This window comes from Mustela erminea, chromosome 5 (genome assembly GCF_009829155.1).
Source record: "Mustela erminea isolate mMusErm1 chromosome 5, mMusErm1.Pri, whole genome shotgun sequence".
Lineage (NCBI taxonomy): Eukaryota > Metazoa > Chordata > Mammalia > Carnivora > Mustelidae > Mustela > Mustela erminea.
In genome coordinates this window covers 2,937,224-2,955,391 of record NC_045618.1, presented here as the reverse complement: position 1 = coordinate 2,955,391, position 18,168 = coordinate 2,937,224, and the positions used below count along the sequence as shown (strand labels likewise).

Here is an 18,168-nt window from a genome sequence, read left to right as displayed (position 1 = left end):
CCTCAGCCTGGCTAAAGGCCCCGAGTAGACATCCTTTCAAGTTAGAATTGACAGCACTGTTGCTTCCATGTTTTTTTACCCTGGAGGCATAATGAAGAAGCCAATGTATCCGAAATGCTTCAGGATCTCTCCCTGGAAGAGGTTTTATAACTTAAGAAAAACCTCATTTACTTAAACTAATTAATTACAGGAGGTAAGTCTGAATTAAGATCCTTGAATTATAATATTTTCAAACTTCTGTATTGCTTTCAAAAATGCTTAGTCACGAATTAACTCAATAGGCGTTCTTAAAGGAATCTCCTGGAATTAGTAAATAATTTAAATTCACATATATGGAGGCTGGTGAAGGGTTTGAAGAGATTTTTTGAAATGATTTTCACCTTTTTAATCAAAATATTTAAGGAGGTTATTTTCTTCCTAGCTAGTACAACCCTTCACTAAATTACCATGGATCCCAAAATAGTTGTGCGTGAAGGTATGAAGATCTCACCACAGAGTCCATATTTTATCACCTTCTCTGTTTGGGAGAGAACATTGCCATGAATAACCAAGAAGTATCTTGGAGATATAATGATTTTCATCTGGTGGATCCATTCCCTTGTTCAGCTCATTTCTGCATTTGGCAAATATTCCTGTATTTATTTACTCTGCCAGACGCTGTCCTCATAGCCTGCTGGGGAGGCCTGAGATTAATGCAGTAATGATGTTCTGAAAGAGTGCTGGTTGTAGAAGGCCCCTAAAAAACACGAGTTGAGTAAGTATATACAAGGAAGGGTGAGTGGACGAATGAATGAATGGATCTCATGAGTATCTTAGAGCTGGTGGGGGGGGATCCCAAGAGATAGTGTAACTTAGTCTCTTGCCCTCAGTCTTGTCAGTTTTGAGCAATATGGTCTAAGACCTTCGGGAAACCACAAATCCACTACTGTAGTCTTTAGGCAGAAAATTGGCCCCTCCTAATGTTACCATTTGAAATAATAATAAAGCGTGCAAAAGACATCAAGCATCGACAGCATCGGGAGCCCAAGCGTCCATTTGGACCTGGATGAGGCAACGAGGAATTTCTGCTCATTAGAGCTCTGAGCCAGAATGCCGAGGTTGTGCAGCAAAAATGATGTTGCACACTCGAGAGACACATGAAGCATATCTACTGTATGAAAAGAGTAAATGTTAGGTTGCACATGTGTTGTGTCTCCCCAAAACTCTAGAAAGGCAAGATGAAAACAAAGAGAAGTTTAAGAAAACGAAACTGTTGGTTTATTTAACTGAAATTTGCTAAAAGAAGGGATCTTAAAGGTATCTACCTCAAAAAAGAAACGGTAACCATGTGACAGGATTCAGGTGTTAGCTAATGAAGAAGTGGTATCAGTCATCTTGCAACATACAAGTGTGTCAAACCAACAAGTTGCCCACGCCAGACATGCACAGTGTTCTGTGTCCATCATAGTTCAGTAGAGTGGCGGGGGCAGCGGCGGGGGTTGGGGGGGACTAGCTAAGAGAGAGACAGAAATAAAAATAGGGCTAGAAAGTGTTTTTAAAAAATCAATGAGAAGTAAAGCAAGAATTAGGAGCAGAGAATAAAACACTCAAAATAAAATGAAAGGGGGCGCCTGGGTGGCTCAGTGGGTTAAGCCTCTGCCTTCAGCTCAGGTCATGATCTCAGGGTCCTGGGATTGAGCCCCACATCGGACTCTCTGCTCAGCGGGGAGCCTGCTCACCACCCCCCCCCCGCCGCCTCTCTGCCTACTTGTGGTCTCTGTCAAATAAATAAATAAAATCTTTAAAAAAAGTAAATAAAATGAAAGGAGTAAAGTAGGAGCAAGGTCAGGCTTGCTAGCAGAAAGCCAAAGGCAAGAGCAGCGAGCTAACAACCATGGTGCCTGGTGATGGACTTGGAGGAGAGAGAGTTACCACCCAACTGGTGTTCCTGAGCAAGAGACGGAGCCAAAGGAACAGACACAGAACTTAGAGAGAGAAGAGGGGGATAGAGAGGAGAGGAGAGAAGGTTTTACTGAGTGGAAACAATGACTGTTTTACAGACAAAATGCCCCAGTGTGTTCCAGGCAAAATTGCTGAACAAAGACTATCTCCTGATCATATCCAGGGAAAAGTTTTGAAAATTTTGGTAATAGAAAGAATCCTGCAGAAATCCAAAAAGAAAAAAGGAACCAACCACAGATTGCTGTATTTATTTATTTATTTTTAAAGATTTTATGTATTTGACAGACAGAGATCACCAGTAGGCAGAGAGGCAGGCAGAGAGAGAGGAGGCAGCAGGCTCCCTGCTGAGCAGAAAGCCCGATGCGGGGCTTGATCCCAGGACCCTGAGATCATGACCTGGGCCAAAGGCAGTGGCTTAACTCACTGAGCCACCCAGGCATCCCCAGATTCCTTTAAGAATAATAAAAAGTCTGCTTGCTTTTGGTGATCCAGGAAATCATTGCCAGACCAATCTCAAGAAGAATCTATTCTCCTGTATTTTCTTCTAAGAGTTTTACAGTTTCAAATCTTATGTTTGTCTTTAATCCATTTTATTTTAAATAAATATATATGTGTATATATTATTATATTATATTATTTTGCTTATTTGTATTCTAATCTTGGAGTTTTTTTTTCCTTCATTCTAATTTTGGTTTTAGCTTGTTCATCTCCTTCTAGTTCCTTGAAGGGTAAATCTAGGTTATTTGAGATCTTCCTTCTTTTGGAACATTGGTATTTAATGCTATAAACTTCTTTCTAGTACTGCTTTTGTTGCCTCCCACATGTCTTGCTATGTTGTATGTTTATTTTCATTTGTATTAGGTATTTTCTAATTTCCCTTTTCATTTCTTCTTTGACTCAGTGTTTGCTCAAGACTGTCTTGGTTAATTTCTACATATCTGAATTTTCCAATTTTCCTTCTGGTGCTGATTTCTAGTTTTATGCCCTTGTGGTTGGAAAAGATGCTTTGTGTAGTTTCAGCCTTATTAAATTTGTTGAGACTTGTTTTGTACCCTAATATGTGATCTACCTTGGAGAATGTTTCCTGTGCACTTGAGAAGAGTGTATATCATGCTATTGGTGGGTGGCATAGTCTACGTCTGCCTGTTAAGCCTCTTTAGTTAATAGCGCAGTTCAAGTCTACTGTTTCCTGATTAATTTTCTGTCTGGGCATCCTGTCCATTGTTGAAAGTGGGATATGGAGGTCCCCAACTACTATTGTATTGCTATGTGTTTCTATTTACAGATCTGTCAGTGTTGGTTTTATGTATTTAGGTGCTTTAATACTTAGAGCATATATAGTTATGATTGTTATATATTTATGATTATTATAGTTTCCTGAAGAATTGACTCTCTTATCAATATATACGATCTTTACATCTTGTAACAGTTTTTTTAAATTTAATTTTATTTTTTCAGTGTTCCAAGATTCATTGTTTATGCACCACACCCAGTGCTCCATGCAATACACACCCTCCTTAGTACCCACCACCAGGCTACCCAGCCCCTACTGCTCTCCCCTCCAAACCCTCAGTTTTGTAACAGTTTTGACTTGAAGTTATTTTGTCTAGGGTAAACACAGATACCCCTGCTCTCATCAGGTTACTGTTTGCACGGAGTATCTTTTTCCATCCCTTCACTCTCAGTCTCTGTCTGTAAGTCTTTTTTGTAGGCGGCTTATAGTTGGATCTTTTCTTTAAATCAGTTCAGCCACTCTGTGCCTTCGATTGAAGAGCTTGATCCATTTATGTTTAAAGTAATTATTGACAGGTAAGGACTTAGTATTGTCACTTTGTCCATTTTTTTCCTGTCTTATTTGTGGTCCTTTCATCTCTTTTCCTCTACTCCTGTCTTCCTTTGTGATTTGTCGATTGTTTTAATAGTGACATGCTTCAGGGTTTTCTTTTGCATATCTACTGTAGGTATTTATTGTGCGGTTACCGTGGGGTTACATAAATCATCTAATAGTTATAATTGATTAATTTATAGTTATAATTGATTAAAATTAATTAATTTTAAGGGGATAACAATCTAATACAAAAACTCTATACTTTGTACCTCTCCATCTTCCCACTTTATGTTACACTTACATGTTTTTACATTGAGTATCCATTGACAAATTTTCGCATTTATAATCTTACTCCTTTTGTCTTTTAACTTTTATACTAGAGCTAAAAGTGATTTATCCTGCTCCATTAGTATTATGGTATTCTGTGTTTGTGAATATATTTACCTTTTCTCATGAGTTTTATACTTTCCTATGCTTTTGTGTTATTGTTTTGTGTCCTTTCATTTCAACATGCAGAACTCTCTAGCATTTCTTTTTTTTTTTTTAAGATTTTACTTATTTATTTGAGAAAGAGAATGAGAGAGAAAGAGAGAGAGAGAGAGCTTGAGAGAGAGAGAGAGCATGAGAGGAGAGAGGTCAGCAGGAGAAGCAGACTCCCTGCTGAGCAGGGAGCCTGATGCAGGACTCGATCCTGGGACCCCAGGATCATGACATGAGCCAAAGGCAGTGGTTTAACCAACTGAGTCACCCAGGTGCCCCTCTCTAGCATTTCTTGTGCAGCTGGTCTAATGATGATGAACCCACTTGGCTTTTGTCTGGGAAGGTTTTTATTTCTCTTTCATTTCTCAAGGACAGTTTTGTTAGATGTATTATTGGTTGGCCACTTTTTCTTTCAGTAATTTAAATATATCATCAATATTTCATGGCATTGATATACTGTAAGTTAGTTAATGGGTCCCTGTTGTTGGATATGTGACATGTTTCCAGTCTTTTGCTTTTATACAGCTGCATAAATAGAACATTTTTGTATGCAGGCATATTAAGTGCATTGATGCCTAGAAAAGGGGATTACTAGTTTAAAGGAGAAATGCAATTGTAATTTTGGAAGAGTTTGCTAAACTGCTGTCAATCAGTTTATTTTTTTAAGTAAATTGTAACATTAGTGGAACTTAAAATACAGCATTTAATTTCTACTTTATGAGATAAAAGGGAACAAAGAAAGGATAACCAAAAGTCAAAGACCCATAAAATCAGAAAGCATCGGACAATGAGAAGGTAAACCCAGACATATCTGTAATTACCCTAAATATTAATAGGGTTAACATTGCTCTTAAAAGCAAAGGCTCTTAGACTGGATTTCCAAATAAAACCTAATGACACACTATTACAAGAGATATTCCCAAATTAGAGTTATACAGAAAATTGTAAAAATTGTACAAAACAGATTAAGCAGAAGCAAACAGAAACAGAATAACTAGCAGTCATAATAGTCAAATCAGGCAGGACAGGATGGAAGACCCTTAAAAAAGATCAAAAGACAACCATTAAAGAAATGAAATCCACAGTAACCTGTAGTCAGCACGAACAGTCATGTGGTAGGTAAGATATAATGCATAAAAACAAAACCAAGAAAAACATAAGGAAAAACTGTGATGAACAGAGATGGGAGCACTTTTTTCCGAACAGGAGAGCTTGAGGAAAAGCAAGTTAATAAGGACTACTAAAATAATATAAGACTTAATCATAAACATTTAACCTTTCACCCTAAAAAAATTAATATGCCTCCAAGAATATATAGAATTCAAGAATATATAGAACACTTACTGGAAAAAAAAAAAAAGGATTGTATATTACGCCACAAATACACCTTAGAAGTTTCAAGAAACAGAAGTTGTATGGGCTGCATTTTTTTTTAAATATTTTATTTATTTATTTGACAGAGTGAGATCACAGTAGGCAGAGAGGCAGGGAGAGAGAGAGAGGGAAGCAGGCTCCCTGCTGAGCAGAGAGCCCGATGCGGGACTCGATCCCAGGATCTTGAGATCATGACCTGAGCCGAAGGCAGCATCTTAACCCACTGAGCCACCCAGGCGCCCTGGACTGCATTTTCTGATTACAGCACTAAAGGCACAACTCCCTTGCAGAAGGTCGGGTGATTAAAATGCCAACAAGTTGGACATTTTACAATTCCTTGCCAAGGAAGATGCGAACCAAAGAGAAAATCAGATGCGGTTACCACCCATGCGGAAAATCCTCCTGTCCCACAGATTTTATCCTGCACCCTCGCCTACGCTCACTTCGTGCATTTCCCTGTCATCATCTCATCGAGTTCCAGTATTCCAATCCTCATTTCTGGGCTAACACTCACACCCCCAGTCTGGGCGTCTCCCCCCAGGCTCCAGATCCGGTCACTCGCGCTCGGATGTCGTCCCGCTCTCTCGGTCTCAACACACGGACAGAAATTTCTCACGTACTCCGTGCCGATCTGCCCTTCCCCAGGTTTACCTGTTTCAGTTCATGTCACCACCCTCTGTCTGCGTGTCGTCCTACGTCCTTCTCTCTTTCATTTCCCCCTGTAAAGTCATTCGCTGTGACCGAGGGTGTTTTCCTCTGTGATACACAGGAAGCTGACCTGTGTCTCTCTAGACCCACTGCTCCGGCCTCTATATCCAACCTTTGTCTCTCGCCTCAGGTGCTTTTATAGCCACCCACATGGTCTTCCTGACCCGTGGAGCCCATCTCCCTTGTTTTACATCACATCCAGGTGTTTAAAAATTAATTAATTAATTTTTCCTTCCTTCCCCTCTTTCTTACTCCTTCTCTCTCTTCCTTCCTTCCTTCCTCTGTCTTTTTGGAGAAAGGGAGTGAGAGTGCAAGCAGGGCAGAGAGAGGGGGGGGATCTTAAACAGGCTCCACTCCCAGCATGGATGGAGCCCAATGCAGGGCTTAGTCTCACAAGCCTGAGATCATGACCGAAGGACCCTGAGATCACGACCGGAGCCCAAACTCAAGAGTCCGATGGTTAACCGACGGAGCCACCCAGGCTGATCCTGCTCAAGCGCCCATCTGGTATTTTCAGATTGTTTAACATGATCATTGCCGAAAATAGTTACATTGGTTCCCATTTCCCTTAAAACAATTCAGTCCAATTCCTTTCTGTGCAGAGTAAATTTTGCATTTATGGCCACCTGCTCACCTCTCATCCCGTCTGCTCTCACTCCTTGTCCAGGTCCTTTAAGCCCCGGTCATAACAAACGTCCCTGGTTCCCCAAAGGCGCTCTATTTCACTTTGTGTCTAGGACTTAATGCCCGCTGTTCCCTGGGCCTCAAACAATCTGTCCACCACTGCTCTCCCCTTCACTTGATGTGTTTCTCCTCGTCCTGAGGTATTAGGTTAGGTGTTCCTGCAGGTGGGGAATCTTCCCAACTCCTCAGTTTGCATTAAGAGCAGTTGCTCGGTGACGGCCTCCATGTTCTCCTTTATCATAAGCCCTGACCTCCTTTTACTGCAATCACCTGTTTCCCTCCAAAGCCATCCCTTAAAATTAAGGTTTTTTTCTTTTTCCTTTTTTTTTTAAATTAAGTTTCTTGTGGGGCTTAGTTCACCATCATACCCTTAGCCCAGCATTAAGCCTCATGTGAAGTAGGTAGTTTAGAAGCATTTTTTGAATGAATGAATGAATGAATGGTGATAATTATATTGCATTTCAAAATGCAAGATATATAGTCAAAGCTGTACTCAAAAGGAAATTAATAGCTTCGAATGTTTTAATTTTAAAATAAGAAAATTAAAATGAACTCAGGATCAACTCAGAGACTTAGAAATCTCCATGTAAGCTAGAAATAAAAGGAAATTTCTTTGCGTTGACAACAACTATCAGACACTTAAAGCAAATATCAGGCTTCAGGAGGAAGCTTTAGTAATATTCCCTTTAAAGTTGGAAATAAGACAAATATACTTGTTGTAACTGCCTCAGTTCTGCATGTTTTAGAGACATTAGTCAATGCAATTGACATTAGTCAATGCAATGCAATAGTTAGAAATAATAGGTACAAATATTGGAAAAGGAGAGATAAGATTATCAGTGTGTAGGTATGATTGCTTTTTATTTAATTTGTATGTGTGTATGTATTTATTTATTATTTTTTTTTTAGAGAGAGAGAGAGCATGAGCAGCAGGGGAAGTGCAGAGGGCGGGAGAGAGAATCTTAAGCAGGCTCCATGCCCAGCACAGAGCCCAATATGGGGCTTGATCTCACGACTCTGAGATCATGACTTGAGCCAAAATAGTTAGGCACTTGACCAACTGAGCCACCCAGGGGCATCTGGTTGTTTACCTTTAAAAAAAACCCAAACAGATCAACTGAAAACTATTCAAAATGCAGTTGACCCTTGAATGACACAAGTTTGAACAGTGTAGGCCCACCTTTAAGTGGATTTTTTAAAATAAATGCAATGCAGTCCTGTAAATGCGTTTTCTGTTCCTCATGGTTTTTTTAATAACATTTTTCTCTCGCTAACTGTGGTGTAAGAATACAGGCTTCAATGCATATAACACACAAAATACGTGTAGTTGACTGTGTGTGGTATTGGTGGGCTTCTGTTCAACGGCAGACTGTCGGTAGTTAAGTATGGGGGAGTTAAACTCACATGGAATTTTGACGGCAGCGGAGAGGAGTCAGTATCCCTAACCCCCACGTTGTTCAAGCGTCAGCTGTAATGAAGTTCAGGGAGATGATAATACAAGAGAAATACACAAGTATTCACAGCTTCCCATAGCTTTATTGTCAGCAACAGACCATCATAAAACATATTTTTTAGAAGTCTGTTTACTTTGGCAATAAACACACGGTGCCTAGGAATGAGTTCATCAAGAATATGCAAGACCTACCTACATTATGGGTAAGAGATCCGTTCTGGAATAAACCATGTGGGTGTGAATCTTGGCTCCAGTGTGTACTAGCTGGTGACCTCAGGAGAGTCCGACATCTCCGTGTGCATGTGTTTGTAGACATAACTAGGAAGGCAGATGCACGTGTGATAGCACTTCTCTGGGTGTTCAGGCTCCAGCCCACTGTTGACTTGCCCAGCTTCCTCAGCTGTAACCTGGAGCCAATCAGACCTGCTTCCCAGGGCAGAGAACAGCTGTGGGACTCCGTGTCACAGGCTTCACAGGGCATGCATCTTGCCTATGATCAGGAACATTGCAAATGTCATGATGAGAGCTGTGACACCTGCTTCTGGGCATAAAACCTCACCAGGCCTGCACATTCCCTCTAAGCAGAGCCCCGAGGAGGAAAACACGTCGCCAAAACCACTTACCTATGGCTGGATCTCGGGGTCTTCTGAGGCCGCCCCAGCTCTTCAGAACCAAGAGAGGTTCTTCTGAGTTTTGCATTTCATACCCCAGCAAAATGCTAAGACTTCTCAAGATGGCAGGGGATGAAATTCTATTTCTCATGCTTCTCTCTCTGTCCAGAGGGGATGCTTACAATCTCCGTGCCTCGCTACGTCAACCCAGACTCAAAACTCAACACTTTGTGTTCCCTGAAATTATCCTCCTAGGATCAATGACCCAAGTGTTTTTTTTTTTTCCCCCTAAGGATTTTATATTTTTTTCTGAAGGAGGGATGTTTTGTGGTCGATGGGCAAGTGTTAAAGATTCGTGTTAGATATTTTTGCTTTCCGGAGACTTCTTTGTGATAACTCAGCCCTGGGCATTTCTCTCTGTCTCTGCCTCCAACTCCACCAAATCCTCTTTTCAGCTGCCCTCCTGCTGCCCCCACTCAGCTTTGTATTTCTTCCTTTTTCTGATATAGAGTCACCCCACCCTCTTTGGCTCCTGTTGACGTACAGACATACCCCAGCCAGGCGCCTCATCGACCAAAGCCTGTTGCATTAATGGAGCTCGCTATCTGCCCTGGACGATCTGTAGAACTAGAAATAGCCATCTGTCCTGTTATATGGAGTTAAGCCCATTCGCTAACTTGTGGTTAAATTGCTAAATGGTATTTGTCCTGTGGTTCTGTGGCCCTATTCTTAAAGCAATTTGCCTTTGTCATATTTGTTTTTATTCCAAAGGTGTCCCTCAGCCTAATATAACTTGGTTGAAGAGAGGAGGATCTCTGAGTGACAATGTTTCCTTGCTTTTCAATGGATCCCTGTTGTTGCAGAATGTTTCCCTTGAACATGAAGGAACCTATGTCTGCACAGCCACCAATGCTCTTGGAAAGGCAGTGGCGACCTCTGTTCTCCACCTGCTGGGTAAGTGCCAAATGCTTCGGGTTTAAGGGCTTCCTGTAACATGTACAAAGCAGGACCCAGTCCATCTAATGGACATTAGATGGTTTTGACCATGGCTTGCCTCTGCCCACCTAGAAACGAGCACCAAATCCGGCATTTTGTCCTACCAGTTCTTCTCTTGGAAGACTGTGACTTTCTTGCTAATATTTCTCTGCCCCAGAACTGGCATATAAGGTTTTCTGCTCAGAATCAAGACCCTTCATGTACTGCCTCTATATTTGCTTATCTGTTGACCCCATCCCCCATTCCAAGCTACCAATGAGCTCTGTCCTAGTCCACATGGTTTCCTGCCCTGTGGTCCAACAGACTCCCTTCTCTCATGCTGCATCCATAGAAGTATGACCTCTAGGAACACTGCTCTCCAAAGAAGTGTCCCTCACTGCCTTTCTCTTTGGAGAAATGTAGGGCCAACTTCTGTCTCTTACAGAAGAGTTCCTATCTCCTGTGTGAATCCCCTGGATTTTGTTTGACCTCTTTTCTCTGGTCTAACCATTTGGTCTCTGATTAAGTGCCAACACACACTGCTCTCCGACTGTTTCCCCTTTTAACTTACATTTCCTCGGCTAAATTGCAGGCCCTTTAATTCTAGAGACCATGTGTGATTTTTTTTTTTTGCACTCCTGAGGATATAATATAGTATAAGGCACACAGTAGGTACTCAATAAACACTAATCAATCGAGTCTTAAGACACCTTACACTTGGGTCAGTAATGTCATTTAGAGAAGATCATTACAATGTGCTCTTGGACCAGGATAACAAGCTGCTTCTGTTTCTGCTATCTGTAGGGATAATTAATGGAGTTCAAAAAATTCTGATCACGAAAATGGGCTTTAAATTGTTGAGGTTTTAGGACTCAGTGAATAATATTCCTCTTCCCCATCAGGGTTTGGAACCAGTTGAGAGTTGATGACAGGACTCCATCAGATGGACATTAAGGATCATTTGTTATTCCTCTTTGTCTCACCAGCACCTAAGACAGGTGTAGTGAGTGTTAATTAAGTGTTTCACAGATGAATGAAGCTGAGTTGTTGGCAGACCTGGTATGAGATTATTATAGAATCCACTGCGGAACCAAGAGGATGATGGAAAAGAGCCTTCTCCGTGGCTTTTCTTCTTGGCAGTTAGAGACACCTGGGGACATGCACAGGTGGTAGATGGCAATGTGGGGAGTTAGAACACTTGTCATGCCCAAAACACTTCGGTGTTCTTTCACTCTTCTGATGTTTGCCAGAGCACAGGGTTGTGGTGGTCATTTTTAATCCCACTGCATGAATGAGGAGATCTAGAACTCACAGAAAGTTTCCCTGGAGCCCAAATATATAGCCTTCTCTTTGAGCGTTCTTCTTACTACCCCTTGTGGACCACCATCACTGATCAGGAAGGCTCTGGTGTACCTCCATGTGGCCCTTCCCAAAGAGCCCCCACGGTCTTCTGGGATCTTGGAATGAAGATTTTCAACTGATGGGCTTGGCCAAGCCTGTCAGAGTCTTGAATGTCTTCCCCGTGCTCTGAGAAGTGCCAGCTCGTTCCTTGCTTCTGCTCCTCTCCACTCATGAAGCTGCGTGGCCGTCTCTCAGCTGCGCCCCGTACACCTCTTCTCTCAGGAGTCCCTCCCACCAAGCTCATGCCTTCACCTAACTTGACTGAGGAATTAAGAACGTCTTACACGACACAGTGCACGGCATTCCTCCACCTCCCTGCTCTGAAAGCTTCATGGCCTTCCTGAACGCCCGCACTCCCTCCACGTGAGGTCCGCCATGAAACCTCGCTCGTTCTCTTGCTGCCGAGGCTCCTGTTGAGTGGAGGAACTCTGCGAGTCTCAGCTGCCGCCTCCAGTCCCTTCTGAAATTTTGGTGAATCCATTTTTTCCTGCCTTAGCAGGCTGTAAACCCTGAAAACATGCAGAAATATCCCGTGTTAGCAGAGTTACTCTAACTAAACTCCTACAGCACCCCCACACACCCAAACCCATATGTAACTCCCAGATCTGTGTGAGCCCAAGCCCCCAGGACAGAGCATTTCTTTGGAAAGAGCTGACTTCCTAGTAGTTGTCTTCTTTAAGAACACCCAAGGTGGGACAAGAAGGAGATATTGTTTAACTGGAAAACAAGACTCCTTTTTTCTTTCTTTCTTTTTCTCAGAACAAAGACATTTGGACAGTAAAAGTGTATTTCCCAAGGACCGTAAAAAGCATATGCTCCAGGTGTCCAATGCTGGAACTGACAGCAGTGACCCAACAGGAGAACCCCTACCTCCAGGTTAGAGCTTTTGACTTTTTAAGGATTTACCATTTGTGAGGAGTTGCAAACAAAAGGATTTAGCTACGAGACTCCATGTTTTACACTTCTCAACAAGTAAAATGATTCCTAGGCATTAGGCCAGCTTTCCCCTTGCCCTCAGACTTCTGTGGTTCAACTTGTTCCTTCCATATTGAAACATTTTTTATAAAGAAATCATTCCTGAGGAAGCCTGCAGAGCTCATATCCCAAACATGCTTCATTATTTGTGATACAACAGGGATTGGCTTTCCTGTTTTAAAACGATTGCCAACTTGGTAAATATTCACAGAGGGAAGATTTGCTAAGAATTCTGGAACCAATTCTTTCATTTTTCTCTTTTCATAAGTTTTTTCCCTATACTTACTAACTTTGTTATGCATCACTGTTTGGTCAGGAGAACCCAATCTAAGTATTTCAAGCTTGCAAAACTCTTTAGGAGGCCAGGGGGGAGAGGTAGAGTTAAGAGAATCAGAAATGCTGGAATCACAGGAAAAAGGTACTGATGATCTCAGATTCCCATGACTCAGAAGCGAGTAAGTCACGGAAGTCACAGAAGGATGTGGAGAAGCTACTATTCTGCTTCATGCTTTATTATACCTCCTACACAGGAATAGTACTGGCTACATTGTTTTGGCCTTTTAAATCTTGAGAAAATGCCTCTCGTTTGCAGAACACATCCCAGAGGATAACTCTGCAGGTAGGGATTCTAGAACTGTAGTTCTTAGGCTTCCACATCTCAGATGCAGAGAGGGCATGGAAGAGGAAAATGGTGTTGGGACACCACTCACATAACCCACCACTCACATAACCCACTCATGTTATTTATGACATCATTCTCCAGAACTCTTTATGTATTTCTTCTCTTTCAGACACAATACTCCCATTGTAAAATGCACTATTATCCTCTCATTCCGCATTTGTCTTAGTCTGATTGGGCTGCTCTAACAAAAACCATAGACTGGGTGACTTACTGACAATAGACATTTATTGCTCCCAGTTCTGGAGCCTGCAAAGCCCAAGATCGGGTGTCTGGTGAGGGCCCACTTGCTCTGTCCTTATGTGGCAGAAGGGGTGAAGAAGATCCCTGGGTCCTCTCCTGTAAGGGCACTAATTGCATTCATGGGGGTCCCACCCTCATGACCTCCTCACTTCCTGAGGGTCCCACTACCTAAGACCATTTCACTGGATGTAAGGATTTGACGTCTGAATATTGGAGAGATGCAAACATTCGGTCTACAGGAACATGCAACAAGTGGTTGCCCAATGCCTACTCTTACCAGGCTGGGGATACAGAGTTGACTTAGCCCTTGGGAAGCTCATAGTCTATACAGGGAGGCAGTCATGTAAACAGGTATTTGGAAGCAGGGGGACAAGTCCTGGAAGAGAAGGATGACCAAGTACACTGTCAGCACTAAGGACGGGGCTCTAACTCTCTGTGGAGAAGGCAACCATGTTTTCATGTAGCCCATGATGTTTGTTCTGGGAAGAGGAAGAAGAACATTCCAGGCAGAGAAACAGATGGACAAAGGCAGGTAGGAATTCCACGCAGAAGGGGACATGAACTCAAGGAACTCCCTCAAATCAACTAATTTAAAGATTGAGTATTCATGAGGCCAAAACTGCTGGGAAAATTAAAGTCTTCAGAATATTTAAACATTTTGTTTATCAACACCACCTTCCTTGTTTAACCACCACACACACACACACACACACACACACACACACACACAAACACACATGCACATACATGTGCACACATTCTGGAATATGCCAGTTCTTCAATGGATCCTTACCATAGCATTTCAAAGAGACTCACTTATTAATTGAACAAATACTGCTTGAGTACCCAATATATAACTTTCCCTGTCCTGGCAGTGGACAGTACGGAAGAGCTCCCCACCCTCATGGGCTTGGCTTTCCAGTAGGAGAGATGGACAACAAACAAGGAAACAAACACATATTTCCCTGTGGTAAGTGCTATGAAGGAAGCAAAATAGAGTGATAGATAGCACAGTGATTCACAGAGCCACTTTGGAGGAGAAAGTCAGGACCAGCTCTCTAAGGAGGCGGTAGTTGAGCCCAGACCTAAACAATGAGATAGAGTCATCCATGCACAAAGATAAGGAAGGAGCATTTCTGGCAGTGGAAATAGTGAGTTCAAGGACCATAAACTGGGAACAAGCTTAGTTCAGTGTTTCAAGAAACACAAAGAAAATTCACGTGATGGGGGCACAGTGGAGATAGAGGACGGCGATAGGAAATGAAGTTGGAGGATGGCTGAGGACCAGATCATTCAGGGCTTGAAGGTCAAGGTAAAGACTAGAGTTTGTTCCTGTTTTCCCAGCACCATTGGTTGAAGAGACTTTCTTTTCCCCATTGTATATTCTGGCCTCCTTTGTCATAGGATAATGGGCCATATAAGCATGGGTTTATTTCTGGGCTTTCTATTCTGGTCTATTGATCCAGCTGTCTGTTTTTGTGCCAGTACCACACAATGAATGCAAAGAATGAAACTGGACCACGCTCTTACACCATACATAAAAATAAACTCAAAATGGATTAAAGACCTAATTGTGAAACCTGAAACCATAAAAATTCTAGAGGAGGGCACAAGCAGTCATCTCTATGACACTGTCTGTAGAAATATTTTTCTAGATATGTATCCTTAGGCAAAGGAAACAAAAGCAAAGATAAACTATTAGGACTACATCAAAATAAAAAGCTTCTGCACCGTGAAGGAGATAATCAACAGAACAAAAAGATAACCTACTGAATAGGAGAAGGTATTTGCAGATGACATATCTGATAAGGGGTTAATATGCAAAATATATAAAGAACTTACACAGCTCAACACCAAAATAACAGTCTAATTAAAAATGGGCCGAGGACCTGAGCAGACATTTGTCCATGGAAGACATCCACATGGCCAACAGACACGTGAAAAGATGCTCAACCTCACTCATCATCAAGGAAGTGGAAATCAAAACCACAATAAGGTATCACTACACACGTGTCAGAATGGCTAGAATCAGAAAGGCAAGAAATAGCAAGTATTGGCAGAATGTGGAAAAAAAGGAACTTCAGTGTACTGTGGGTGGGAATATTGGTAAATTGGTACAGCCACTACGGAAAACACTATGGAATTTCCTCAAAACCCTACAAACAGAACTACCATATGGTCTGGTAATTCCTCTATTGGGTATTTATCCAAACAGAATGAAAATACTAATTTGAAAACGTATATGCACCTGTGTGTTTGTACCAGCATTATTTACAATAGGTCAGATGTGGAAGCAGCCCAGGTATCCGTCAATAGATGACTGGATAAAGAAGATGTGGCATATATAGATAATGGAGTATTACTCAGCCATAAAAAATGAAACCTCGCCATTTGCAGCAACATGGATGGACCTAGAGGACATAATGCTAAGTGAAATAGACAGAAAGACAAAGACCATATGATCTCACGCACACATCTAATTTTAGAAACACATGAACAAAGAAAGAACAAAATAGGTTAAAAAAACCACTCTTCAATACAGAGAGCAAATGGAGGGTTTCCAGAGGGGAGGTGGATGGAGGATGGGTGAGATAGAGGAAGGGGATCAAGAGTGAACGTATCACGGTGAGCACTGAGTAACGTATAGAATTATTGAATCACTGAAACGAGTGCAACACTCTATGTTCATTATACTTTAATTTAAAAGAAAAAAAGACTATAGAGTTTATTTCTAACATATGTGAAGCATTGAGAAGTCTTTTATGGAAATGAATATGATCTCCTTTTCAAGTGCTCTTGTTTCCAAAATCATTAACCATTAGACAAAAGAATTATCAAATTGAACCTCATCGCAATTATTAAAATCTTCTCATCGAGGACACCATTAAGAATACGAACAGATAAACCATAGGCTGGGAGAGAGATAGACCAAACATTTGTCTGTTGAGAAAGTTACATCTAGAGTATATAAAGAACTCCTACAGGTTAACAATGAACTCTCCCCTCTCCCCCAAAAACAACGGGCAAAATACTTGCACAGACAGCTCACAAAAGAAGATACACGATGGCATCAGGGAAATGACAGTTAAACCCACAAAGACATAATGATTCCACGCTTTATAGAATGGTGAAAACCAAAAGACTGATCATGCCAGATTTGGGTAAGGATGTGAAGCTACTGGAACTCATAGGCATTGGAGGTGAAGTGTGCAATCTGGTACAACCACTCTGGAAAACTGCATGGTAGTTTTTTTTTTTTTTTTTAAGATTTTACTTATTTATTTGGTAGAAATTACAAGTAGTCAAAGAGGCAGGCAGGGAGAGAGGAGGAAGCAGGCTCCCCACTGAGCAGAGAGCGTGATGCAGGGCTCCATCCCAGGACCCTGAGACCATGACCTGAGCCAAAGGCAGAGGCTTTAACCCACTGAGCCACCCAGGTGCCCCTGTGTGGTAGTTTCTAAGAGAGCTAAGCCTACATCAACATTTGACCCAGCAATTCCGCTCACAGGCAGTGACCCAAGAAAAGCAAAAACATGTTCACAAACAAATTTGTGCAGGAATGTTTACAGCAGCCCTCACTTCCTCATGGCACCCAGAAGGAGACAAGATAAACTATGGTATATTCATACGATAGAATATTATTCAGCACTAAACTATGTGCAGCAATACAGATGAATCTCAGAAAAGGAATGGAAAGCCAGTGCCAAAGAGCTCATGAATGAAAGCCTAGGGCAGGTGACACTCACAGTGAATCTGATGGAAATGAACATGTAATTGTCTGGGTGGGGGAAGGGGATTGACCAAAATAATTCAGATTAAAATAATTGATTGAAATATTTGAAGATTAGGGTGCCTGGGTAGCTCAGTGGGTTAAAGCCTCTGCCTTCAGCTCAGGTCATGATCCCAGGGTCCTGGGATCGAGCCCCGCATCAGGCTCTCTGCTCGGTGGGGAACCTGCTTCCTCCTCTCTCTCTGCCTGCCCCTCTGCCTACTTGTGATCTCTGTCTGTCAAATAAATAAATAAAATCTTTTAAAAAATAATCATATGGTTTCACTTATTTGTGGAGCATAACAAATAGCATGGAGGACATGGGGAGTTAGAGAGGAGAAGGGAGTTGGGGTAAATTGGAAGGGGAGGTGAACCATGAGAGACTATGGACTCTGAAAAACAATCTGAGGGTTTTGAAGGGGCAGGGGGTGGGAGGTCGGGGTACCAGGTGGTGGGTATTATAGAGGGCACGGATTGCATGGAGCACTGGGTGTGGTGCAAAAATAATGAATACTGTTATGCTGAAAATAAAAAATAAATTAAAAAAAAGTAAAAATAATAATAATAATAATTTGAAGATTAAAGTTAGTTTAAAAATTTAAAGTTAATTTAAAGATCAAATTAGGAGGAAACTCTGGGTGATGAGTTGTTTGTATCTTGTAACTGAATTGTTTTATATCTTGATCATGCTTACAAAAGTGCATACAGGTGTGAAAACTCACGAAACTGCACACCGGATTTCTGAGCATTTATTCTATGTGAATGACACCTCGATTTAAAAAAAAAAAACAAACCCACCCGTGGTTTTAAAGAGGTGGATGTGCTTCCTGCCTCAAAGCATCAAGGTGTCTTCATGAAATATGGCATAGTAGAAAGTGTTAGGTGTCGGGTCTGACAGATTTGGGCTCTAGATGAAGGACCTTGAGCAAGTCACTTCACTTTTTCCCTCTTTGGCAAATGGAACTGATCTAGTTCACAGGATGGCCATAAGGATCAAGGGACAAACTGATGGCCAGGTGTCTAATTCAGTACCCTCACCCGGGAGGT

The 18,168-nt window shown here is 41.7% G+C and overlaps 1 protein-coding gene across 3 annotated transcripts in view; it reads left to right on the top strand.

Annotated features, from left to right (window-relative positions):
* Window positions 1–18,168, top strand: part of ADAMTSL3 (ADAMTS like 3) — a 336,446-nt gene that overhangs the window by 305,466 nt on the left and 12,812 nt on the right. For all 3 annotated transcript variants that reach the window (XM_032341952.1, XM_032341950.1, XM_032341951.1), the window contains exons 24-25: window positions 9,851–10,033; window positions 12,215–12,331. In XM_032341952.1, the coding sequence (XP_032197843.1) occupies window positions 9,851–10,033; window positions 12,215–12,331 (300 nt within the window). The remainder of the gene's footprint in view (window positions 1–9,850; window positions 10,034–12,214; window positions 12,332–18,168) is intronic.